We start from the raw sequence: 26735 nt of genomic DNA, 5'->3' as shown, positions 1-26735 counted from the left end.
AAAGGCAATATGAAATTTTTCAAAAGCTATTCAAATTAAAATTATTTTTAACTGATTTTAACTGAAAAGTTCAATAAGATTTTTTTTTTTAATATGAAACACCTCACGAATTTGTGTGTGATCCTTGCTCATGGGCCAAGCAAATCTTCTGTATAGTTCCAATTTTAGTGCTACTGAAGCGAGCACCCCATAATTTTTATCACACACACACACACACCATACCGGAAAGTGTTGAACTTGTGTAAGATTAGGTATCAGATAAGGCAGAAGATTTGAAATCTGAGCTTTCTGTTTCACTGATTCTCCTGGATGACTTTGGGCATGTCATTTAAACCCTCAGCTTTGGTTTCCTTATCTTAAAGACAGACAAATCCATTCCTTCCCTGTTCTGATGTCATAGGGACGCGGTTAAAGAAAAGCAGATGATGTGCCAACATTTTGAGCTCCTGAGAGATGAGCCACATTTAATTCAATCAATGAATATCATTCTCTATTCTAGTTCTTTAGGGAGACATTCTATGAAAGAGTTAGCAGATCATGCAGGCTAATTAGCTGTGTCACACATACACTGCTTTAACTAATGCAGAGTTCTGTTGGAACGTGACTCTCTTGTATGGCGGCTGCTTTCACAAGGTTCTATCTGTTTATTAATCATGCTCTTTAATGAGCTTATCTGGAAACATAGAGTTGGAAAATGGCTGTGTCATGTATGTAACTACTCAAATACATATAAATAGTCGAATTTTCTTAATACAAGCTGACATACTTTTTTTTTTAAGATTTTATTTATTTATTTGAGAGAGAGAGACAGGCAGCGAGAGAGGGAACACAAGCAGGGGGAGTGGGAGAGGAAGAAGCAGGCTCCCAGCAGAGGAGCCTGATGTGGGGCTCGATCCCAGAACGCTGGGATCACGCCCTGAGCCGAAGGCAGACACTCAACGACTACGCCACCCAGGCGCCCCACAAGCTGACACACTTTTAAAGAATTGGGTGATTTGGTGGGAAGAAAGAAGAACTATCACTCATGTCTGAAAAGAGTTTCCATTAAAAAGTGTAGAATTGTTGATTCTGTAAGTATGATGTATTTCCCAGCTTTAAACACAGGTCCCAGACCAAGTTAAAAACTTGGTTTATATATAAACCAACCTTGCGTCGTACATGCAGCCTTCTTCAAACACAAGTCAACGGAGGTGTGGTGGTTTAAGGAGTGAACAGGCTATGGGTTTTGCATTCTGGCAAACTTCTTAACTGAGCCTTGGTTGTCAAAAATCTGTGAAATGAGAATAATATTACTTCCTGCCTAGGGTCATATTGAAAATTACTTTTTTTTTTTTTTTTTGGTGTCGAAAGAGTGTTTCTGTTTGGAATTGGGGAGGCCATAGACACCTTATAAAGTATTTAGAAAATTAGGAAGTGCACTTTAGCTTAACCTTGGTTTACCCCTTTGGGATAGAAGCCAGATGTTCTTCAAGGTGGTAAATGAAGCTGTTTTATGTTGTAACTTTTCCCTCCCTTAGAGGCCCTCCACTTTTGTCTCCATTGCCCTCTTCTAATTCTCTTTTTCTGGCATGATCCCTCACATTTTGAAAACTTCTCTGAATTAATTTCACCTGGTCCATCAGATGCCCACACATGAATACGAACAGACATTTCTTAAAATAATAGGAATCATCTGCCTGTTGTCCCTGCTGCATAGCAAATACATCTTAGCCTGGAATCTACACACCTTTAGTTCTGAAGAAAGCACTGAACCACATGCAAAGATTTTAATAGAAAATTCTAATTATTCTATCCCTGCAGGTTAACAGTATGTAGGGGTGGGAAAACTTTTCCTCTACGCATTTAAATTCTGTCCCTGAAGCCTGTGAATTAAACTGACAAAGGACAGATTATCAGGAGAAAAGGGTGGGCACATTTTATTGGTAGTTTATTTTTCCAAAGGAGTACGTATACTGTATTCTACTGACGTTTATTAATTTAATATTTTAAATTTTACATGCATGGAGGCTTCACGGAAAAGAACTGAAAACCCAAAGAGGCCGTTCGACCTGGGAGCCTATATACTATTTTAACAAAGGATGACAAATTGTCGGGAAGTGGCTGGGCAAAGGAAATGGGGGCTTCGGGGCAGCGAATTGTGGGAAAGTGACCAGGAAATGTACGGTACATAAGGGTGTTTTAGTAAGGTTTGTTACACAGACTCCTCTCCATGCTCTCTCTGATGAGGATTAAGAGTCTCCTTTTTTTGGTATGAAGAGTGGGGCACCTTCATAAATGAAAATTTCCTTTCCAAATGGGAAATCTATGTTCCACTTTTAGGCAGATGGGAGAGGGCAGAGTGCCCACACCCTCTCCCCTGCCTGCCAGCCCCTCCTGCCACTCCACCAAGTCCCCGTCGTGTCTGCTGGTTCTCAATTTGTCTTCAGCTCAAAATAATCCTTACATCAAGATGGCATATTTTTGGGGCGCCTGGGTGACACAGTGGTTAAGCGTCTGCCTTCGGCTCAGGGCGTGATCCCGGTGTTGTGGGATTGAGCCCCACATCAGGCTCCTCTGCTATGAGCCTGCTTCTNAAACATTTTATTTTAATGAGACTATTCTATAATATAGACTATATCTATTTTTTAAGATTTTATTTATTTATTAGAGAGAGAGAGAGCACAAGCAGGGGAGTGGCAGGCAGGGGGAGAAGGAGAAGCAGACTCCCTGCTGAGCAGGGAGCCCAAGGTAGGGCTCGATCCCAGGACCCCAAGATCATGATCTGAGCCGAAGGCAGATGCTTAACCGACTAAGCCACCCAGGCGCCCATAATGTAGACTACATTTGATTAAGACTGTAGGCATATAGTCAAATACAGTCTTGAATGAAGGCATGAACAGGCAGAGCTGTATAAGCGTCGATCCCCTCAGCTGCCACTGCTTTGAAACCCAGCAAACATGCCTCTTTAGACAACGCACTTCTTCCTAACTTATTTTGTTTGCATGGTGAACATGTGATCATTTTATTGATTTATAAAATAAAAAGGCATCTCACTGCGTTCCCTTGCCAGCGTTGAGGGTTGGTTATGGACATTTTGAGGTCACTGGCATGGATTTCTACCTGTATTCATAGCACAACGCCTATAGCGAATGAACTGACTATTGATTTGCACTTACAAGTTATTATGTATCTTTCCTGTCTGACAGCAGCAGCGCGCAGGGTCAAAGACAGCCGGCCTCCCATGTCAGTGGTCTAGGATGGCCAGTGAAGCCACCCACATCCCAAGTCCTGTGGTGCGCCAGATCGACAAGCAGTTTCTGATCTGTAGTATATGCCTGGAACGGTACAAGAATCCCAAGGTTCTCCCCTGTCTGCACACTTTTTGCGAGAGGTAAGCCTCCTTTGTGCTCGGAGAAGAGGTTCACAGACTGATCTCTTACAACCTACCAAAGAGTTCTTTCCAGATTCTCCTGTGACCAATGGGAGACAGTAGATATTCTGGGCTTATGATAGATATCTAGAAATACAATCATGAGTTGCCAATAATTTACTCTATTTTAAATAATTATAAGTAAGAGAAAGCAATCCAGAAGCTACTGATTCATTTCCACAGAACATGGAGCATTAAATATTTTAAGATTTCAAAATTTAAAATTTTCCCTTTGTTCTTCATCAAGCAATTTTTGCCAACCATGGTTCCCTCATAGAGGACCTCTGGTGAGGGCCAATTAAAAATCTGTTATTGCCTCCCATAGAACACATCAGTAAAGTACCTGCATATTGAGGAGTTGGTTAAAAGGAGGCGCTTCCTCTCAAAGACACTTCAGAAGACGCATACTAATGAACATAGGATGTTTCAGATGGAGTAAAAAAATGTGTATGAAATAATTATAAATTACCTGAATATGCAATTCTCTATGTGTGAAAACACATTTCTTTATACTTCTTGAATAGTTTTTTCCATTGAGTTAATCGGTTATCAAAATACATCTCTACCTTCTTATTTAACTTAGCACATAAACAATTAAGCATATAAAATTTGTTAGTTTGTTTATCTGTGGTCTAATTTAAATATTTCCCTGGTAAGGTCATATTTTTTTCTTAAAAATGAGTAATTATGTTTTATAGCATCTTGTTATATACATTTTCTATTATTATTAAATAGACATAATTAAAATGCTTTAATTCTTGTTATAGAGTAGGAAATTGGCATTTCCAACGGCTTTAAATCAATGCTAATGACATTTGCCATCAATTTCATATACATTTGTTAAAGTTGATTTACTTTGGAAGATCTCAGTTGCAACAGAATAACCACATCTTGGTGGTGATGGATAGAGGGAGAAGGTGGATTTGTTACTGGTCATTGTGGTTTTTTGTTTGTTTGCTTTTTAGGGGGATTATTTTGGGGTGTGTGGGGGGGGTTGTTTGTTTTAGTTGTGGTATTTGGGCACTAGCACTTTTTACTTTATTCATTTTATACTTTGATGTAAGTATTTTGTAACTCATATTCCAAAATGACTAAATGGAGAGAGATGTCCCCCCCTCACTTAGTGGGTGTAGCTAAAACATGAACACCAGCTAAGTGTCCTTCTGTTCCTGGGCTCACCTGGCAAGATCATTATCTGACGTCAAGCAGTCGGCCCCTTTATATACAGCACTGAGAGCTACTCAGTCTGAGCTTGGCAGACCTGTCTATCCCCCTCATGCTCAGTGCCCAGGCAGGCAGTTGATCGGCTCCCATTTACTTGCGCTAACAGGTAGGAAGCAACACTTCTGAGCTGTCCTGGGTCTGCCCCCAGCCTTCTTGGTTGGGTCTAGCCCCATCCACTTCTGTTTCTCCATCTAATGGCCAGTGGTGGAGATTTTCGAGATCCTATCACAACAAGTCCCTATGGAATGCATGGAAGGAGTTTTGAGGTCACTCTGGCTACAATATGGAGAAAGGTTAAAGGATTTGAGGGTGGGTGACAGTGTATAGAGCTACGACAGAAACCAAAGAAAGGATGGTGTAAATCAGATGACAAGAACTGGAAACATTGGAAGGTAGTTAGGAATTTCCAGCCTTCGGTTGTGGGCTGGATATGGAAAACAAAGGACAGTAAGGAAATTACTGTTTTCAGCATGGCTCCCAGTACCTGCTTTGCCTAGATGAATGGACGGAGGTGCTGTTCGTTGAGATGGGAGGAGGACCCAGTTTGGAGGAAGAACATGGCTTTGGGTTTGGACATGTTGAGTTTTAGGACCCGTGAGACCTCTAAGAGGAGATGCCAGGAAAGCTGTAGAGATCAGGGGCTCAGAGGAGACACCTGTGGAAGAAATAGAAATATGGGAGTGTTGTGCTTATGGCCATGCACGTGGATATGATATCCCCGGGAGATAAGGGTGCTAACGACAGAGCTGTGCTGGCTCGGTAGAAAAGATAGAGCAGACAGGAGACCCGAGTAAGTGCACTGTCACAAACGAGGGAAGATGAAGTTTCAAAAGAGGACGGCTGGGTGGCAGCGGTCAAGTTTGATGAGTGCTGCTGAGGAGGAGAGGAGTGACAAATGTCTATTGTCTGGATGTAGATACACTCCGTGAGCTTAGCAAAAGCTGTTTCGTTTCTGGTATTGACTCAGCCCTAGCTACTTCTGGGACTTAAGAAAATCAATTAATCTCCTTGAGGTCAGTTTCCTTATGTACAAAATAAGGGGAATGAGGCTGGATCAGAGGTTCGAATTCCGCTTGGTGGAGCAACAGGGAAACATTACACAGAGCAGTTATGTGGACGGCAGGTGCCCTGTTGTCTGGGTTTGAACTCCTGCTCTGCCCTTGTCCACTCGAGTTCTGAAAACAAGTGACTTTGCTTCTTTCTGCCTCTGTTCTTTCATGTGTCTAAAGTACCTACTTCATAGGGTTATTGCAAGTCCTTTGAATCTAGTGAGCAGCATATATGTAAGTCATTAGCAGCAATGCATTTTGCTAATTAATTAATTAATTAATTTAATTAATTGCCTGTTGAGGAGAGGTGAGAAGAGATCATGTTGGTGTGACTCTGGGTGTCTAATCCCTGCTTCAAACACAGCATTTTCACCGGGATGTGTTTTTAACATCTGAGATCTGCTTATGCTTTTGTATGTACAAAGCATTTCAACACTAACAGAAAACTGACCCATTTCTCCCCATTGTAAAAGTCCACAAATCTGTGAACATGACCCTGGACATTCTAGACCAATGTTTCACAACCTTTAATGCGCATATAAACCCCCCCCCCCCCCCCGGCCGCGGGAACCTAATTCAAGCAGGCCTGGAGCAGGACGCAAGATTCTGCACTTCTTCCAAGCTCCCTGGAGAGGCGGATGCTGCTCAAACATGGGAAAGGCTCCACGGAGATAGACGTCAATGACGTTATTCTTTTCCTTGAGCGTAACCATTTGCCTAATCAGCTGACAGCGCCCATGGGAGTACACCTTACCTCCTAGTTGCGGAAATCTAATTTTCCTAGAAAAGGAGACTCCAGAGGGAGTTTCTTCAAAGGAGTCCATACAAGTGCAGAGAACAGGTGTGCCACCTGCGAAAGGAGGTGGTCCTGCTCTAGCCGGTGAGCCCCCTGTGCTGACGGTCCCCCTGCTTCTGCCTCCGCAACAGGTGTCTGCAGAACTACATTCCCGCCCACAGTCTCACCCTCTCCTGCCCCGTGTGCCGCCAGACCTCCATCCTGCCCGAGAAGGGGGTGGCCGCGCTCCAGAACAACTTCTTCATCACGAACCTGATGGACGTGCTGCAGAGAACGCCGGGCAGCAACGTTGAGGAGTCCTCCATCCTGGAGACGGTCACCGCCGTGGCTGCGGGAAAGCCCCTCTCTTGCCCAAACCACGATGGGAATGTAAGTACGTGCATCGCAGACACGGCCTCGCTGCGCGGCTGCTTGGATCCGGGTGGGCTTTGGGCAGTCAGACGTTATTATGCACGAACACAGATCTCCACCTGGCAAATGAGCAATTAAGAGATGTTTTTAGCAGCGCTCAGACGATTTTCCCTGCTTACTTGCTCTGCTCAAATTCATGTAAATAATGAAACCAATCTTTATTGGGTCTAATAGCACCTTTGATTAGTTTCCCCAGCAGAGCAAACCCACAACTATTGGCAAAGTGGGTATTCTTTGACCCACATAAACATCTGTAGAGTAAATTATGGATAAAGATTCAATAATAGAGAAATTCTGCAAATTGAGAGTGATGATGAAAATGTTAATTAATTAGAGTTCTTTATTTTTCTTATGAGGGAAATTTTTCTTATGCTCCATTAGGCCCTAATCCTTCATAAAAATAGAATTTAAAGATGTGTGAAGCCTTAATACTAGGTGATAGAGGATGAATTTCAAACATATTTCCTGCTATGAGCAAGCATAGTAACTATTAGAAACCTAGGAGGACCTGTGTGTACCACCAAATAACTCTGCCCCCTGATGGGACAGCATTGTCTAAGAGCACTGGCTTTGGATTCCAACTGCCTGATTCCACTCCTGCCCTTCAACTTCTTCCGTGTGTCAGCTCTGCCAGGTTTATTAAACTCTCTGTGTCTCACTTCCTCATCCGCAAAAAACAAGTAATAATACTATTTACTACATGGGATTACTTGGAGAATTAAAAGTTTGAGTCCTATAAAGCATTATAGTAAGCTCTTGATGAATGTTAGCTACTAAAATTATTTCCTATCAGTGACTTTATTCGTTCTTTTCTTTATAAAGGCCACTTCAAAAATATTAGAAACTGCTTATAAGGCCCAGGTGTAATAAAGCCACTGTCAAGCAAGCTATCAATTATTATTGTTAGAGCAAAGCAATAATTATTAGCCACAACTATTACTTATTCACCTCATTTCATACCACTCTCTCTGCCCACTACACCATGGCCTCACTGGCCTAGAACTTGCCAAGCAGTTTCCCACCTTGGGGCTTGACTGTTCTCTAAGCCTTCTGCCTCGAATGCTCCATGTTCCCTGTCTATGTGGCTAGCTCAAGCTCATCCTTCATGTTCCGGCTCAGATTTCTTCTACAGAGAGCAGTCTTCTCTAACTGCCTGTTTGAGGCAGACCACTCTGACACCCACTTACTAGCCATGACATCACTTTCTTGATTTCCTTCATGCCATTCACTGGGCTCTGCTTGCCTTCATCTGTGTATTTCTTGACCAATTGATCTTCTGGCTTTAGTTTTAGAAAATGAACTTTAGAAGGGGAGGGACCATGTCACCATTATATTCCTAGCACTATGCACAGCATCTTACACATGGAAATGTAGAAATTAACAGAGGCTATTTATTCTGAGCCTGCCATCACAAGGAGTCAGCCACTATCACTTATGTTTTGGCAGAGACTCAAAGGCAGGCAGAGGAATGGGGAAGCTCTACGGTAGACAAATGGAAGGCTTTGGGGATGCTCTGATTGGAGGCTGTTGGCACGGGGAAGCTGGAGGCAGGCTAACTAGAAGTGGGGCTTCCTCTGTGGTTGGCTAGGAGTACATATTTGGCTTTCTCTGGTTGATATTAAGTGGAAGTGGAGACAAAAACTAGAGAAGCTCCCAGTAATCAGTTCCTAGCCACATGGGGCCAATTGTCATAGATGTTATTGTTTAGATTTTTGGATTGTTAGTAGAGATAGAAGTCTGACTTCCTACAAGTAGGAAGTAGTAGGCTGGTTTCCTGCCTTGTTTATTGTAGATAAAGGGGTTGCTTTCCCGGACAGGTCATGGGTCCGAGTTCTGTTTTTTATACATGATCTGGCTTGTGTCCATTTGTGAATTCAGTCTCTTAGAAGTCAGTCTTCTGACTATCCATCAGTAGATATTTGTTGAACGAATGTGCCAGACACCATGCTTGACTTTGTACACACCACTCTGCAAAGTGGGTATTAGTTACCTTCTTCTTATTTATTTATTTATGTATTTTTGTATCTATTTATTTATTTTTAGTTACCTTCTTTTTACAGATGAAGAAACTGAAGTTTGAACAATTTAAGTCCCAGAGCTGACTGACACAGCATACAAGCTAGACCAGAAAGCAATAAAATCCTGAGCTTTTGAGTAGCCAAAATAAGAGAGACATTGTGGATTATATATCTCTAATTATTTAATTGAAAGCACATTAGGCTGTCAGTAGCCATGGTTTCCTGTGCACTGTTCTCCAAGGGATAATTGCCATGTAAGTTTTGTAAAAGGAACTTTAAAAGGTGCCTTCAATGAGTTTGAGGATTCTTCTTGTGACCATCTCTCACACTGGCTCTTGCTGAGGCTGTCTCTTCCTAGAGCTCACATTCTACATACTAGTCTGTGAGGGCATGTCTAGCAGGTACGTGAGTTGTCTTGAAGTTAGTCCAGGCATGGAGCTGTCTGGAAATCTGACTTGATAGAGGAGTAAAGTTTTAGGAACATTAGGAGACCTACTGTAGACACCGGTCTAAATTTGGGATGTCGAGAGCAATTGCATAGAATGAGAAATATTGACAACTGTAAAGATTACATCAATGAGTAAAGGTAAGAGTGTGTCATGAATTCAGGAAAGAGCTTGTAGCTCAGTGCAGTGAGAGCATGGAGATGGGCACTGGGGGCAGGAGCATAGATGAGCTGAAGGATACTGGGAGGAGCCTGGCAAGATAATTGGGGAGAGATTGGGGAGCTATGAATATCATGGAGAAAGTGTTTGACTGAAATTTCATATGCAGTAGGGAAACATGAAAACCTTTTAAGTAGGAGATGGGTATTTTCTTGGCCTTATGGAGTAGCAGAGATGGAAGGCTGCAACATCAACGTTGAGTTTATTGAGTTATCCAAATAAGAGATGCTAAGGGGTGGGAGAATGGCACCAATGGGCCTGGAGAAGAGAGGATGAATTTTAGAGAAGAGAGGACTCTTTCACTTGAGAATCTGCCTCCCACAAATAAAAAAGCATATGCTAAAAAATATGTTCAACTAAGCTATTAAAATTGTGAGAATTTGAGCCATTAAAATTGGTCATACGCTAGGTCACAAAAAAAACATCATTTTTTCCCCTTTGTGTAGACCAAGTTCCTATACCACAATGCACTAAAATTGCATTAGTAACATCCATTATAGAAAAACCCTAGATCTTTATTAAAAGCTCATAATTATTTGATCAAAAAACTGCAACATTAGATTATTTACAATATACTAAAAGTGAAAACCTCATCTATTGAATGTATAGGGTAAAGTTAAATCTGTACTCAGGAAGTTTTATAGGTTTATTTTCCTTATTTAAAGAGTTCAGGGGCGCCTGGGTAGCGCTGTCCTTAAGCATCTGCCTTCGGCTCAGGGCGTGATCCCGGCGTTCTGGGATCGAGTCCCACATCGGGCTCCTTGCCTGGGAGCCTGCTTCTTCCCCTCCCACTCCCCCTGCTTGTGCTCCCTCTCGTGCTGGCTGTTTCTCTCTGTCAAATAAATAAATAAATAAATTCTTTAAAAAAAAAAAAAGAGTTCAATTCAAAAAGTTAGAGAAAACAACAAAGTAAATATATGGAACCTAAGAATAAGAAAATAATAAAGATAAACTTAGTTTGAAAATAATAAAACAATCGTGTTAATAAATCTAAGAGCTTATTTTTTTAAATTAATGAAATCACTTCACAGCTGATAAAACAACAAAAGGGAAATGTAAATATATCAAATTAGGTCTAATAAAGAGATATCAGTACAGGTAAAAGGAATTTTTTAAAGATTTATTTATTTTGGGGGCGCCTGGGTGGCACAGCGGTTAAGCGTCTGCCTTCGGCTCAGGGTGTGATCCCGGCGTTACGGGATCGAGCCACATCAGGCTCCTCTGCTATGAGCCTGCTTCTTCCTCTCCCACTCCCCCCTGCTTGTGTTCCCTCTCTCTCTGGCTGTCTCTATCTCTGTCAAATAAATAAATAAAATCTTTAAAAAAAAAAGATTTATTTATTTTTGTGAGAGAGAGAGTATGTGAGCAGGGGGAGGGGCAGAGGGGGAGAGAATCCTCAAGCAGACTCCCTGCTGAGTGCAGAGCCCGATGCAGGACTCAATCCCAGGACCCTAGGATCATGACCTGAGTGGAAACCAATAGACAGATGTTTAACCAACTGAGCCACCCAGCCACCCCTAAAGGGAATATTTTAGAATGAGTAAGTCAATGCTATGTGCTAAAGGCTAATATACCGAAAGTCTGAATGAAATGGATGATTATCTAGGAAATTGAAAATGATCAAGAAAACCTGAATAGACTGATAATTTTGAAAGAAACTGGTAAAACGTAATTTAAAACTGAATTCCTTCAAACCTGTATTAAACAAGTATGATCTATAAGATGTAAATTCTGCATCATAAGAAAAGAATAGAAAGCTCCCTGATTCACTCAAGATACACTCATAACCCTAATACCAAAATCTAGTGAAGACAGAAGAAAACTATTAATCAGTTTATGAATGTAACTGTAAAATTCTTTTTTAAATAAAGATTTTATGTATTTATTTAAGAGTGAGAGAGAGAGGAAGAGCATGGAGGGGGGAGGGGAAAAAGACAAGCAGACTCCCTGATGAGCAGGGGGCCCGACCTGGGGCTTGACCCCAGCACTCTGAGATCATGACCTGAGCCACCCAGGTGCCCTGAAAGTAACTGTAAAATTCTTAAGTAAAATGCCCCAGCAAATTCTTACTATGTAAGAATTAAGAATTAAGGAAAACTATGAACATCACAAAAGAAAATGGGTATAAAGAACCCAGAAAATTCACAGTCTATAAAATGGCTAATTATAGTATGAGAAAAAATGTCAGACTTCACAAATAATCACATCTTTCAAATTAGCTACAGGTTTTTAAAGATAATAGGAAGTGCTGATGAGGATATGGGAAGACATTTTCGTAGGCCGTGGGTGGGAGCATAAATTGCTCTGCAGAAAGTTTATGTCAATTTGTCAAACTGTAATGAGTGTTTTACACAACTTCCTATCCTTTAATTCAATTTCTATTCCACTAATAGAAATATTTCTAAGGAAATAGCTGGAGAAGAGAATGAAGATAGAAGGATGTTCATTGAAAATTTTATGTTCTAGTAAAATTGGAAATAATCTGAATGTGCAATATTAGGGAAATGGTTAAATTATGGTTAAGTCTATATAACTGATTATTGGGTGGCCATTGAAACTGATGTTTTGGTAACAAGTGACATTTATGCCAATATGTGAGTATGCTTGTGTGTTTCTATAGACTTTTGTTTTTAATTAGTAAGACCACCCTGTATAGCAGTATGGAAAGGAGAAGGGTATTCTGTGCCGCTTGATGCCGCACTGCTAAGCAGAGCGTCTCTTAGAGATGCTGATTCCGTCAATGTTAAAGAATCCTTTAGGTTAAAACTTCGCCTTGTCTCTCTACCAAACGCGTCACATCAAATCCACTAAAAATTAAATCTATCTAGAGTTTGAACCTCCTTGAGGTAGATGATGCTATTTAAAGCATGTTTTGAGTGCTGTCTCTATGCTAGAATCATAAAATTTATAAACCAGCACGAGGCCTTGGAAATTAACAGCGTGTGTCTTGAATCATTCTATTGTTCCATCATGGATTGTAGGAGTTCACTGCTGCTGCTTTGAAACAGGGTCCTCATTGCATATTCAAGTCAAAGACATGCAATATTGCAGATAAATTGCTGCAGTTAATTGCCATGGGTAAATCTTTAAAAACAATTCAAGTGTCTGAAGGTTAATAAAATCAGGTAATTAACAATAAAGCAGGATGTTGTCCTCATAAACTGCCTGGTGCTGATTAGCACATGTGGATGAAAGCCTGTCATTTACTTTAAGTGCTGTGACACTCTCTGTCTTCTAATTAAACTGCCATGGCTGCATTGTCCAAATACAAAGAAAAATGGGAATAATGGTCAGTGATTTAAGAGGTTCTTTGCCTATAAAGCAGACATTTGAGCTCATGCTCGCGGTCCCGGGAACACAAATGATCATTAAACCCTGTTATGGCTTGCTTAGGCACCTTACTAACGAGGGCGTCGAGAGGTGCAAAGGAGAGATCCTCATTAAGAATGCCCTACTGCTAACAAGTCCCCACTTCCACAAGCCTCAGGGCAGCTGCAAGGCCCTGACCACCCTTTTCAGCATGTTAGTAATGCATACTTCTTGCCTCGTCATCTGCACCAATGGTGACTACCTGTCAACAAAAAAAGCTAGTCCTGGCCTCTGGCCCATCCGCCCCTGGGAGCACCAACATCGTCTCACTCGACATGGATGAACCCAGCTGAGTCCCATGCTTCGCACAATGAACTCTCAGTTGGAGTCAAAGCTGCCAGAACCCGAGCACAAGCATTTGAGAATGATGGGTTGTTCACACTTCAGACTGACTTTAGGGCCTTAGTTTCCAAGAAACACTTAGACGAAACCAGGGACAATTACCCAGATATGCTGCTATCTCTTCAACGATGCATTTTTTTTTTAATTAAGGGAAAATTCACATAACATAAAATTAAACACTTTAACCATTTAAAAGTATACAATTCAGGGCGCCTGGGTAGCTCAGTCGGTTAAGCATCCAGATTCTTGATTTTGGTCAGGTCATGATCTCAGGGTCCTGAGATCGAGCCTCACATCAGGCTCCACCCTGGGCATGGAGCCTGCTTAAGATTCTCTCTCGCCCTCTGCCCCTTCCCACCCTCTTGCTCATGCTTTCTCTCCCTCTCTAAAAAAAATAATAATAATAATAATAATTTAAAAAAATAAAAGTATACTATTCAGTGGTTTTTAGTATATTCAAGAGGTTGTGCAAGTATCATCACTAATTCCAGAATTTTTTCATCATGCCACTCCCATTCCCTCTTACCCCTAACCCCTGGCAACCACCAGTCTGCATTCCATCTCTAGGGATTTGTCCATTATAGACATTTGATATAAGTAGGTCATAAATTATGTGCCCTTTTGAGTCTGGCTTCTATCACTTAGCATAATGTTTTCAAAGTTCATCTGTATTGTAGCATATTGAACTTTGTGCCTTTTTATGGCTAAATAATATTCCATTGTCTGGATATACCACAATTTGTTCCTTCATTAGTTGTTGGATATTAGGGTTGTTCCCACTCTGGGGCTATTATGAATAATGCTATGAACATTCATGTACGAGTTTTTGTGTGGATATATGTTTTCAGTTCTCTTGGGCATATACCTAGGAGTGGAATTCCTGGGTCACGTGGTAATTCTGTACTAAACTTTAGAGGAGCCACCAAATTGTTTTCCCAGTGACTGCACCATTTTACCTTCCCACCAGCAAAGTATGAGAGTTCTGATTTTTCCACATTTTCACCAACACTTGTAATTATCTGACCTTTTGGGCCTAGCCATCCTAGGTGGTGTGGCGTATCTCATTGTGGTTTTGATTTGGATTTCCTTAGTGACTAATAATGTGGAGCAAATTTTTTTGTTCAAATTGGCCATTTGTTTATTTTCTTTGGAGAAATGTCTATTCAAGTCCTTTGCCAATTTTTGTTTTGGGTTCTTGAGTTGTAGGGATTCTTTATATGTTCTGGATACCTCATCCTTATCAGATATACAGCTAGCAAATATTTTTTCCTATTCTTTTTACTTACTTTTTTTTTTTAAGCTTTTATTTTTAAGCAGTCTCTACACCCAACATGGGGCTCAAACTCACAAGCCCTAGGTGGAGAGTCACATGCTCTACTGACTGAACCAGCCAGGTGCCCCTCTTTTCACTTTCCTGATGGTATCTTGATAGTGCCTTTGATGCACAAAATTTTATTTTGATCAAGTACAATTTATCAATTTGTTGCTGTTGTTGCTTGTGCTGTTGGTGTCTATCTAGAAAACCATTGCCAAATCAAAAGTTGTAAAGATTTACTCCTATTTTTTTTTCTAGGAGTTTTATAGTTTCAGATTATATGTTTAGGACATTCATCTATTTTGAGATAATTTTTGTATATAGAGTAAGGTAAGGGTTCCACTTCATTCTTTTACATGTGGATATCCAGCTGTCTTGGTATCATTTGTTGAAAAGACTATTCTTTTTCTCCATTGTTTGGTCTTGGCACCCTTGTCAAGAATCAGTTGAACATAAACATACGGTTTTATTTCTGGATTCACAATTCTATTCCATTGTTCTATGTGTCTATCCTTATGTCAGTAACATAGTATTTTGATTACTCTAGCTTGGTACTAAGTTTTGAAACTGGGAAGTCTGAATCTTCCAATTGAGGGATTTTTTTCAAGATTGTTTTGGCTATTCAGGGTTCCATGTAATTCCATCTGAATTTTAGGAACAGCTTTCTCACTTCTGTGAAAAAGGATGCTTAAATTTTGATAGACATTTCACTAAATCAATAGATCAATTTTGGGAACGTTGCCCTCTTAACAATTTTAAATCTTCCGATTCATGAGCATGGACTATCTTTCCATTAATTTCCATTATTTAGGTATTCTTTAATTTCTTTCAACAATGTTTTGTAGTTTTCAGTGTACTAGTCTTATACCTTCTTGATTAAATTATTATTAAGTATTTGCTATTCTTTTTGATGCTAGTACAAATGGAATTATTTTCTTGATTTCATTTTTGGATTGTTCATTGCTAGTGTATAGAAATACAAGTGATTTTTGTTTGTTGATCTTTTATCCTACAGCTTTGCTGAATTCATGTGTTAGTCCTAATAGTTTTATGTGTTGGGGGGGATGCATTCTTTAGGGCTTTCTCTATATAAAATCATATCATCTTTGAATAGAGAAATTCTTACTTCTTCCTTTCCAAATTGTGTGCATTTTATTGCTTTTTCTTTCCTAAATACACTGGCTAGAACTTTTAGTACATTGCTGAATAGAAATGGCAAGAGTGGACATCCTCGTCTTGTTCCTTATCTTAAGGGTCTCCATAAGGTATGATGTTAGCTATAGGATTTTTGTAGAAACCTCTTATCAAGTTGAGGAAGTATTTTTCTATTTATAGTTTGGTAAGTGTTTTTATCATGAAACGGTGTTGGATATTGTCAAATGTTTTTTCTGCATCAATTGAGATGACCATGTGGATTCCCCCCCCCCACACTTTATTCCATTAATGTGGTTGGTGTATTACATATACTGATTTTTGTATGTGAACCACCTTTACAGTCCTGGGATAAACTCCACTTGCCCATACTGTATAATCCTTTTAATATGCAGCTTGATTCAATTTATTAGTATTTTGTTAAGGATTTTTGCCTCTCTATTCATAAGGGATATGAACTCTTCGTTTCTTGCAATGTCTTTGGCTTTGGTGTTGGGGTTGCTGGCCTCATAGAATAAGTTAGGATATGTTCCCTCCTCTTTTGTTTTTTGAAGAGTTTGAAAGGCTTGGTTTTAATTCTTCTTTAAATGTTTGGTAGAATTCATCAGTGAAGACATCTGGTCCTAGACTTTTCTTTGTTGGAAGTTTTTTGAATACTGATTCAATATCCTATTATAGGTCTGTTCAGGTTTTCTGTTTCTTCGTTGGGTCAGTTTTGGTAGTTTGTGTGTTTCTAAGAATTTGTCCATTTTATCTCTGTTATTCAATTCATTGGCATACAACTGTCTCTAGTATCCTGTTTCTCAACGTTGTTGATCTTTACAAAGAACCAACTTTTGGTTTCATTGATTCTCTCTACTGTGTTTCTGTTTTCTATTTTATTTATCTCCACTTTCATCTTTATTGTTTTCTTTCTTCTTCTTGCTTTGGTTTTAATTTGTTCTTCTTTTTCTAGTTCTTTAAGTTGAAACTTAAGACTATTGATTTGAGATCTTCTTTTTAAAGTAGGCATTTATAACTAAAATTCTGCTCTGAGTGCTGTCTCTCATAAGTTTTGGTATATTGGGTTTTCATTTTTACTGGTTTCAAAGTATATTCTAATTTCTCTTGTGGTTTCTTCTTTGACTCATTGTTCAAGAGTACGTTATTTAATTTTCCAGATTCCCTTCTGTTATAGATTTCTAATTTAATTCCATTGTGGCCAGAGAAGATACTTGTATGACTTTAATCTTTTTAAATTTATCAAGACTTTTGTGACCCAATATTGGTCTATTCTGGAGAACTTTCCATGTGTACTTGACAAAAATGCGTATTCTGTTATAGAATATATGTCTGTTAGGCCTCATTGGTTTATAGTGTTCAAATTCTGAATTTCTTTATTGATCTTCCATCTAAGTGTTCTATCATTAATGAAAGTGGGGTATTGAAATCTCCAGCTACTGTTGAACTATTCATTTCTCTGTCCAATTCTGTCAGTTTTTGCCTCATATATTTTGGGGCTCTGTTGTTAGGTACAAATTTCTTGTAATTGTTCTATCTTCTTGATGAATTTATCATCTAATCATTATATAATGTCCTTCTTTATCTGTTGTAACAATTTTTGCCTTAAAGTCTATTTTGTCTGATTTTAGAATAACCACTCCAGTTCTCTCTCTTTCTCTGTTGTTGTTTAGAGAGGGAGAGAGAGTGGGGGCAGGGAGGGGCAGAAGAAGAGGGAAAGAGTGAGAATCTTAAGCGGACTCCACACCTAGTGTAGAGCCCTCCGACCTGGGGCTCCACTCACAACCCTAAGATCATGACCTGAGCTGAAATCAAGACGCTTAACCGACCTGGCCACCCAGGCATCCCACTCTCATTCTCTTTTGATTGCTATTTGCATGGAGTATCATTTTCCATCCTTGTAATTTCAATCTATTTGTGGCTTTGACTCTAAAATGAGACTCTTATAGACAGTATACAGTTCATTCATTGAGCAGTTTTTGAATACTTACTTTGTGCAAGCAATTACTTAGGCTCTGGGTAAGAGAGTTTCTGTGCTCAGGAACTTAAAATCTTATAAATATTTCATAAAATGGGGTATAAATAAAAGTGCTTTGGTGGGAGCATTCACTGTGAAAATCTACCACTCTTTAGTAAGACTTATGCCATTTTCTGTATGTGTGTTATACTTTGAGATAAAGATCCCTCCAAGAAGTCCTTTGGGAATTCAGAATTGGAAGAAGTTATTTTCAGCTGAGAGAATAAGGGAATACCTTCGCCGGGAAACTGACTTTCAGCTTTTATGTTATATTGTTACTGACAGTTCATCATATCAGGATAAGGTGGCTTTATTTTCATGTGAGCAGATGATATCATCACCATCATCATCATCGCTGCTGCTCCCTTTTGCCAGTACCAAGCATCATCTGAGTTCTTCGTGCATATTAACCTACTGAATTCTCATAGCAGCCCTATGAAGTAGGTTACTATTACTGTCTCCATTTGACAGAGGAAAACTTGAGACACGGTGAGGTTACCTAAGTGGTAGAGCCAGAATACAAATTGCTCAGTACTGCTTATCTCTTATAGAAAGAGTATCAGTTCTCAAAGTGTGGTCCAGGAACCCTCATGGGTCCCAAGACCCTTTGGGGGCAGCGGAGTCCACAAGATCAAAACTATATGTATAATAATACTAAGACATTATATGCCTTCTTGACTCTTCATTCTCTCAAGAGTGTACAGTGCAATTTTCCAGAGACAATATGATCTGTGTGGTCACAGCAGATTGAACGCAGAAGCAAATACGAGAATCCAGCTGTCTTCTATTAAGTCAGATGCTGAAGAAAACTTTAGAAATGGAAAACAATGCCATTCTTCTCACGACATTTTTTTTGTTTTGCAAAATAGAGTTATCTTTCATGAATTATATAATTCATGTTCACATTCAATGGGCTTATTATTGCTTTTAATAAATATTTAAAATTTTTCTGTTTCAATTTTTCCCATTAATATCTATAGATACAAGTCACACACATAAAAGCACTTTGGAGTCCTCAATAATTTAAAGAGAGTGGAAAAGTGTCCTAAGATCAAAAATTTGAGCATCACGGCCCCACACTGTTCTGCTCTAGGGCAGTAGCCACAGAAAAGCTGGTTTTGTGACGACAGCAGCAGTTTTGGGGTCTGACCCACCTCTGTTTGAGACCTGGCACAGAGCAGTTTATCCTTTCCTTTTCTTCTCTGACACTGGACATACTGCCTACATCCTGGGAGAGCCCTGAGAACTCCATGAGAGAATGCCTACTAAAGGCTTCGTGCATCGTAAGCCCTCGGTCAGTGGCATTGAACCTGGCATTGTTTTTGTGTTACCCTCAGGTGATGGACTTTTACTGCCAGTCCTGCGAGACTGCCATGTGTCGGGAGTGCACTGAGGGGGAGCATGCGGAACACCCCACGGTTCCCCTCAAGGATGTGGTGGAGCAACACAAGGCCTCTCTCCAGGTCCAGCTGGACGCCGTCAACAAAAGGTGGGCACGCCTCCCCCAGACTCCCGACTGGCTGTGTGTGAGGCTTGGCCTCCTGATCTCTTGCCTCAGGGGGATAATAGGTTCATGCTACCTAAATAAATTCTCCTTTGATGGTGTGTCTGTAGTCAGAAATTAGTGAGCGATAAGGGTCATTCCTTGCCCCTTGGTAAAATTCCAACCTCCTTATGTCGTGAGTGGTGGCATTTTTATTTTAGTACCTTTGAATGATTAAATGAATAAAATACATTTGAGGGAAATGCTCTCAGGAGATCTCTGAAATTCATGCCTGAAGTCAGGCTCTCTGAAGAGCTTTTCTTTGCTGCTCTTCTTGACATATACAGGACCATTGTGTTGACTGTCACTGGCTTGTCTCTGTTTGAGCCCAGAAAAATGGTACTGACCAGTGATTGCTCAATTTTCCTTCTGTTTTCCTGCTTCCAGGCTTTCTCTTTGGCATGGAAATGAAGGGACAGAGTAGCTGTGTGATCCATGAGAAAGACCAAAGAGAGGAAATAAACAACCAGCTGAAAATAAATCACCAGTAGTTGTAGTGAGAAAAGTGTGGTTATTCCATAATAATTAAAGGAACTTGGAAACTTGCAAAACGTTTCCAGGAAACTTGGAGTCTGGATAAGTTTTTCATATTATTAGGCAAAAGATACAGCTATATATTTAGGACAGTGGTTCTCAATTGTGGGCAGTTATATTCCTGGGAGACATTTGGCAATGCCTGGAGACAGTCTGGTGTCGCAATTGTGTGTGTGGGTGCTGTTGGCATCTGGCAGAAGACATCCGGGATAGTCCCCTGCAACAAAGATGCATGTGGCCTACAATATTATAGTGTCAAGTCTGAGAAAGCTTGCTTCAGAGTGAGGAGAAGCCATGGTGTTCAGAGAGCCTCAAGGCTTTGTGCTATCAATTATTAAAATTAGATGATTGATTAGATGAAGCAGATGTGGACCCTCAAAGTCTCTTCTCTCAAAGGCAGTAATTATGTCATGTCTTATTCATTCTGTTCTTCAGTTATTACTTTTTGAAGATGATGAAAGGCAAAGAAAATGTTTTTTGACAAAACATAGTGTTTAGATAGTTGGTTCACTATTTCTGGGTTGATGTTAAATAATGATCTTTAACAACTGTCCTCCAGGCTCCCAGAAATAGATTCTGCCCTTCAGTTCATCTCAGAAATCATTCACCAGTTAACCAACCAAAAGGCCAGCATTGTGGATGACATCCATTCTACCTTTGATGAGCTCCAGAAGACTCTGAACGTGCGCAAAAGTGTGCTGCTTATGGAACTGGAAGTCAACTATGGCCTCAAACATAAAGTAAGATTCCAGCCATTCCTACAGACACCTTGTAAGAGACACAGTATCCTGGCACTTCACTGCCCTAGCTTACTGTGTTCCGATACCAGCAAAGGGGACTCAGATGGGTCCTGAAGTGTCATTGTTGCATAGTAAACAGTTTTCTTTTTTAACATGTATTTATTTATTTGAGAGAGAGAGAAATAGCTGGGGAGGGGTGGGAGCGGCAGAGGGAGAGGGAGAGGGAGAAGCAGGGTCCCCACTGAGCAGGGAGCCTGATGCCAGCTTGATCCCAAGACCCCTGGATCATGACCTGAGCTGAAGGCAGATGCTTAGCCGACTGAGCCACCCAGGCACCCCAACAGTAGTTTTCATTTAATGGCACATCCAGCTATTTTTTTCCTACCTCTTTTCAGCAAAGTTCTATGATTCTGTAACCATAAGAACCAATTTATAATTTGACACAAGACAAGATTGAATATAAAGTAATGTTTTCAGGACTTTGGGTTAAGCAGGATTATTTTCCTTCTTTAGTTATAATGTCTAATAGTGTCTTAATTGCTCTCTCATCCACACCAACCTGTTAGTCAACTTCAAAGTGAACCCTGACTGCTGCCTTTAACATGTCTGATCACAAAACCAGGGATCAAAAGCTTCTGCTCTTCGGGTGTGGGGTTTTCATTTGTCTGGTTTCTGTTCCTTTAGGTGGCAACAGGGGAGTTGGGGACGTTATGGAGAGATACTGAATAATGAATATTTCAGATGCCGGGCATAGCAATTTGTTTTCCAGGCTCATGCTGGTGACGTTTCTGCTAAGCCCCATCAAAAACACATGACCCAAGAAATATGTGTGTGGGAGAGTCTGGGCGAGGCGGAAGGGAAAGAGGAGGTACTGGGAACGCAGTTCAGAATCATGCCTTAGAAGGGGGTTCGCTGGGCCGAATTAAATACCACCTGCGGAGAGCCACGGGCGTGGGCAGGGGCAGGACCCGGAGGTGGCCGGTCAGGGGCCGTGCCCCCGCGCGCCGGCGCGCAACTTCCAGCGCGCTGAGCTCCTGCAAGGCTGCAAGCGCTCACCCGACCTCGCTCTCCCCGCCCCCCACCCCCCGCAGGTCCTTCAGTCGCAGCTGGATACTCTGCTCGAGGGGCAGGAGAGTATAAAGAGCTGCAGCAACTTCACGGCGCAGGCCCTCAACCATGGCACGGAGACGGAGGTGCTGCTTGTGAAGAAGCAGATGAGCGAGAAGCTGAACGAACTGGCCGACCAGGATTTCCCGCTGCACCCGCGTGAAAACGATCAGCTGGATTTTATCGTGGAGACCGAAGGGCTCAAGAAGTCCATCCACAACCTCGGGACGATTTTAACCACCAACGCCGTCGCCTCCGAGACGGTGGCCACGGGTGAGGGACTGCGGCAGACCATCATCGGGCAGCCCATGTCCGTTACCATAACGACCAAGGACAAAGACGGCGAGCTGTGCAAGACGGGCAACGCCTACATCACCGCCGAGCTGAGCACGCCCGACGGCAGCGTGGCGGACGGAGAAATCCTCGACAACAAAAACGGCACCTATGAGTTTTTGTACACTGTCCAGAAGGAAGGGGACTTTACCCTCTCTCTGCGACTCTACGACCAGCACATCCGAGGCAGCCCGTTCAAGCTGAAAGTGATCCGGTCGGCCGACGTGTCTCCCACCACCGAGGGCGTGAAGAGGCGCGTGAAATCCCCGGGAAGCGGCCATGTAAAGCAGAAAGCCGTGAAGCGACCCGCCAGCATGTACAGCACCGGCAAACGAAAAGAGAATCCCATCGAAGACGATTTGATCTTCCGCGTGGGTAAGGAGAAAGCGCCGCCGCGCCCGATGTCCGAGCGTTGCTTTGGTTGAGGGGCGGCGGGCAAAGGGTTGTTGCAAATGGGAAGCTCGCGGGTCGGGACTTGTACCTGAAGGTGTTGGGAGACTGGTGTATTTTATTAGGTGAGTTTATGCAGTCTCTTCCAGAGCTTTTAGGATCTATTTTCCCCGTTTCCTCCCTCTTCTCTCCCGCCTCATCCTTCTTCCTCCTTCTCCCGCTTCTATTCCCTCCCCCTCTCTTGTCCTCCTCTTCCTCTCCCCCATGCCTACCCCTCCTTCCCCTTCTTTCTCCTCCTTCCCCTCCCCCTTTCTCCTCCAGCTCTCCTCTCTCCCCCTTTTCCTGGCTCCTCCTCTCTCCCCTCTTCCTTTGTAACACAAGTGCTGCATATTCATTGTAGAAAATAAGCAAAAAGAGAAATAGAAAAAATCACAGCCCTCACAATGCGGAAAGTTTAAGGGACCTGTTGGCCATCTCACCGCCCTCCCCAGCCCCCGCCACCTCCCGCCATAGGAATGTCTTTTAAGAGTAGCTAAAGGCAGAGCTATCGTTCTATCCGATCACTCCATTGTTTCTTTGAGATCTCCCGACTCCTGCAGCACTGTGGGCGGAGGGTCTCATGCCTCCCTATCACTGCTTCTGCACTCTAAGGGCTGGGGGTGGGGGACACGGAGCAGCGCAAGTCGTGGTCCCTTCCAGGTGTGTATAGCTGGAGAACAGCCCCAGAGAGGGGACGGTGGGTGGATAGCTGGAGAATGGAATGGGGTCGGGGCGGAAACAAGATGATGAGCCAATAGATTTAAGAATGCAAATCTCAAATTCCCTTGTCTGCTGTATTGCCTCCGATTTTTTTTTTTAACTGTTTATTCTCTCGGTAGAAAGCAAACTAAATATAAATATCAATGGCCTTTGTCACTCTTAAGAAAAAAGCCTGCATTATAATGTTGCCCAAAGTAGCTTTATCCTGCTTATCTTTCTTTTTCTTAAGTCTTGCGTTGCAGCAACTCTGAAGGCCGCCGCACGGAGTCTGGGGTTCAAATAGATTGGGGAGACCTTAGCCTCAGTGAAGGAAACAGACTTTTTTTTTTAAAACCCCAGAACCTTTAGAATCTGGCAGTGTGCACTGTAAGTCTCCAAGTCAGGAGAGGGATAACAGGCAGCACTTACACAAAGCTTTTCTGAGCAGAGACCTTTTTCAGTGGCACATCTTGGGAAACTAAGGCTCCTTGGAACCTTCTTGGGCAGCAGCTGCTCTGTGTTAGTACTGTAGGCTGCATCTTGTAAAGGCCATGGTAGGATATGTAACTTGTCCGTTCACAGCACGGAGGTCCTCCTGCATTCGCGGGCCGTATGTGCCGCCTGTGTGCCCCATGTCTGCCGAAGTTGTAGATCGGCCTGCCAAAGCAGAAGGGAGGGGCTGGCCGGGTGCAGGAGTGGGAGCCTCCCAGGTCTGCCGCTCTGGTTCTGCCACTTAACTTGAACTTCAGGCAGGTCTCTCGGCTTCTTTGAGCTCCAGTTTCCATGTCCCTAAGATGAGAATACAAAAATATCTGCTTCTCAGAGCTGTTGTGAGTTTCAAGCTTAATGTCTGGTGTGTTGGAGGAGCTAAAAAAACAAGATCTGTTGGTTTTGCACATGCATTGAAGGTCCTTAGATTTTCCCTACTACCTTTTCTTCTAAAAAATGTTTCACCTTCCTGCTCCCCACTGATCTCCTGCATTGAGAACAGGCTCAGTCGGTCTCCTGCTCGACCCTTTCCCCTTACCTCCTGCCCCCACCTCCCCTCCCCCACCTCCTGACCCAGCCAAGAGATCCCAGTTTGCTCCTGCTCCAGGCTGTGTGCCAAGTGGAGAAAGGCAAAGAGCTGGGTCTGAATTCTAATTCTCCTTAACAGCTGGGCAGCTCGCTTACCTTTTCTGAACCCAGTGCTCAGTTACTGGTAGCTACTGGTAGTTATTTTCCCATTGTTATTAATTTTAATCTCCATCATCACCACCTGTGATTCTCACCTAACTTACCTCTTAGGGTGTCCCCCCCAGTATTGATTTTGAAGGGGGTGTACTCTTCTTCCCTCCTCCCCGTTGAGAATTCACTGGTGATTCACTAGCACTGGTGGAAAGGTGTTTAAATGTTTAAACATCTGTAAAGAGCTTGGACGAGTGCCTGGCATATGTCAGTGTGTCTGAGTTTATTCGTGAAGTAAAGATGCTGTCTTCATTTGCCAGGGCTGCTGTAACAAAATACCATAGCCTGAGTGGTTAAACGTAGGAAAGTTCTTTTCTCGCAATTCTGGAGGCTGAAAGTCCTAGATCAAGGTGGTGTCGGAGTTGGTTTCCTATGAGGCCTCTCTCCCGGTCTTTAGATGGTGGTCTTCTTGCTGCTTTGTCCTTTTATGGTTGTCCTCTGTGTGTACGTACACAGTGTGTACGTGTGTGTTTTTCTTGTAAGAAGAGATTAGGGTCTCATCCTAATGGCCTTACTTTAACTTAATCACTACTTTGAAGACCGTCTCTCCAAATGCAGTTACATTCTGAGGTGCTGGAGGTTGGGACTTCCACATATGAATTTGGGGGGTTCATCCCACAACAGATGTTAAGCATCTCAGATACATAGGGGCAGAAAGGAAGGCAGGTCTTACAGGCCTATTTCTCCTTAACTTAACGTTATAACCCAGAGCTAGCCAAAAGACACCACTGTCTATGCGATAATTTGGCTCAAAAATTGTTTGCAGAGCACCCAGTGCCTGCTAGGCACTATGCCAGGTGATGGGAATGTTGAGATAGAAGACATGAGATCGCCTCCCTCGAGGAGCTTGCCGTCTGGGTGCTGGATGGATGGCCAGCTGACTCTAACGGGTGCCTGAAGGTGGTGTCTCTCCATCAGATGCGCACCAGGTGGAGGAACTCACCTGAGGCAGAGCCGAGGAGATGGGAGTTTTCTGAATACCGCGCAAGGGAGTGGGGGGTGCAACAGCAGAGGAGAGACTGAGGCAGTGGGTGGGGGATGTTTTTAAAGAGGAAAGCTGAAGAGGTATAGAGACGCTGAACTCTTCCCTTTTTGGGGAACTGTGTCCAGTTGCAGGTAGCCCATTGGTCAGTTAGGGCCTATGGCTGTTTTGAGGTGGGTCGTCTGAGGGGCTTGTCTGTATTCAGCCAGGTGCTCACTGTGGCCCTTTCTGCCAACCATCACTCAAGCCCGTTTGCCTAAAAGTGGCCTCTATGTTTAAGTCCTTGGGTTAGGGGATGGGAAGCTAGAGAAATGAGAAAGGCTTTAAAGCAGGACACGACCAAAGAGGAGGACTTATCGAGGTTGCCAGGCGTAAGCAGCATTCCAGGTCGAAGGACTGATGCAAGGAAGAAAGGCCAGGTGAAGAGGAGTGAACACGAGCAACACATCCTGTGAGAAGATGCAGGGGAGCAAAGGTCAGAGGGATGGAAAGTGGGGAAGACAGTGGCTCGAGAGGAGCCTGGACAAATCAGTGTCAGAGCCCACTGCTCCCAGAATGCCCTTTGGGCTTCCACACCGGGCATGTGATCTCTGAATTCTTTCTCCAATTTTATCTTTCCCCCAAGTTCCACCTTCTCCTTTGAAGTCTACTGTGATCATTACTGTTTATGCATGGGCCTTATTTCCCAATAAGATTACAAATTGCTCGAGGTCAAAGAGGATGTCCTTAATCATTTATAGTCCCCAACAGTACCCCAAAGAATACTTGGCATAAGTACTTAGTTCATTTGAATAGGATCTGGTTGTGACCTACTGCATGATTTAACTTCCCTCTCACCACTGTCAGGCCCCAGCGTTGAGGTCCAGGGACACACAGACCAGACAACAAGGCACTAAGCTCACATGTATTCCCTTGCCTGGAACTGTGCTAGGCAATGTCTGGCAAACTGAGCTGGCCTTCAAAGAACTTGTCTTCTCAACGTCTATACTGTTGGCTTAGGTAGAGCTTATATTAATAATGAGAAGAGTTCAACTCTTTTTTTTTTACAGTTATAGCTTTGCTTTATTTTTTATTTTTTTTTTAAGATTTTATTCATTTATTTAACAGAGAGAGAGAGAGAGCACAAGCAGGGGGAGCGACAGGCAGAGGGAGAAACAGACTCCCCGCTGAGTGAGGAACCTGACATGGGAATCGATTCCAGGGCCCCAGAATCGTGACCTGAGCCAAAGGCAGACACTTAACCAACTGAGCCACCCAGGCGTCCCTATACCTTTGTTTTAGAACAAAACAGTTCGGCTTTTAGATGCCTATAATAGAACATGCAGTTTGGGGCGCCTGGGTGGCTCAGTCAGTTAAGCATATGACTCTTGACTT

General features: G+C 42.4%; 1 protein-coding gene and 1 pseudogene across 10 annotated transcripts in view; one reads left to right on the top strand and one right to left on the bottom strand.

The window, feature by feature from the left end:
* TRIM2 (tripartite motif containing 2) overlaps positions 1-26735 on the top strand; it is a 159584-nt gene that overhangs the window by 104523 nt on the left and 28326 nt on the right. For 5 of the 10 annotated variants that reach the window (XM_019808987.2, XM_034661508.1, XM_019808979.2 and 2 more), the window contains exons 2-6: positions 3189-3370; positions 6610-6847; positions 19105-19256; positions 20404-20584; positions 21676-22399. In XM_019808987.2, coding sequence (XP_019664546.1) covers positions 3237-3370; positions 6610-6847; positions 19105-19256; positions 20404-20584; positions 21676-22399 — 1429 coding nt within the window. In that variant the 5' untranslated portion in view covers positions 3189-3236. Of the gene's footprint in view, positions 1-3185; positions 3371-6609; positions 6848-19104; positions 19257-20403; positions 20585-21675; positions 22400-26735 lie in introns of all 10 variants that reach the window. The other 5 variants (XM_019808993.2, XM_019808990.2, XM_011235743.3 and 2 more) reach the window with 1 other exon arrangement.
* On the bottom strand, positions 88-186 carry LOC117802489 (annotated as a pseudogene).

The sequence above is a fragment of the Ailuropoda melanoleuca genome, chromosome 5, assembly GCF_002007445.2.
Source record: "Ailuropoda melanoleuca isolate Jingjing chromosome 5, ASM200744v2, whole genome shotgun sequence".
NCBI classification, from domain to species: Eukaryota; Metazoa; Chordata; class Mammalia; order Carnivora; family Ursidae; genus Ailuropoda; species Ailuropoda melanoleuca.
This window is presented reverse-complemented; position numbering and strand designations above follow the sequence as displayed.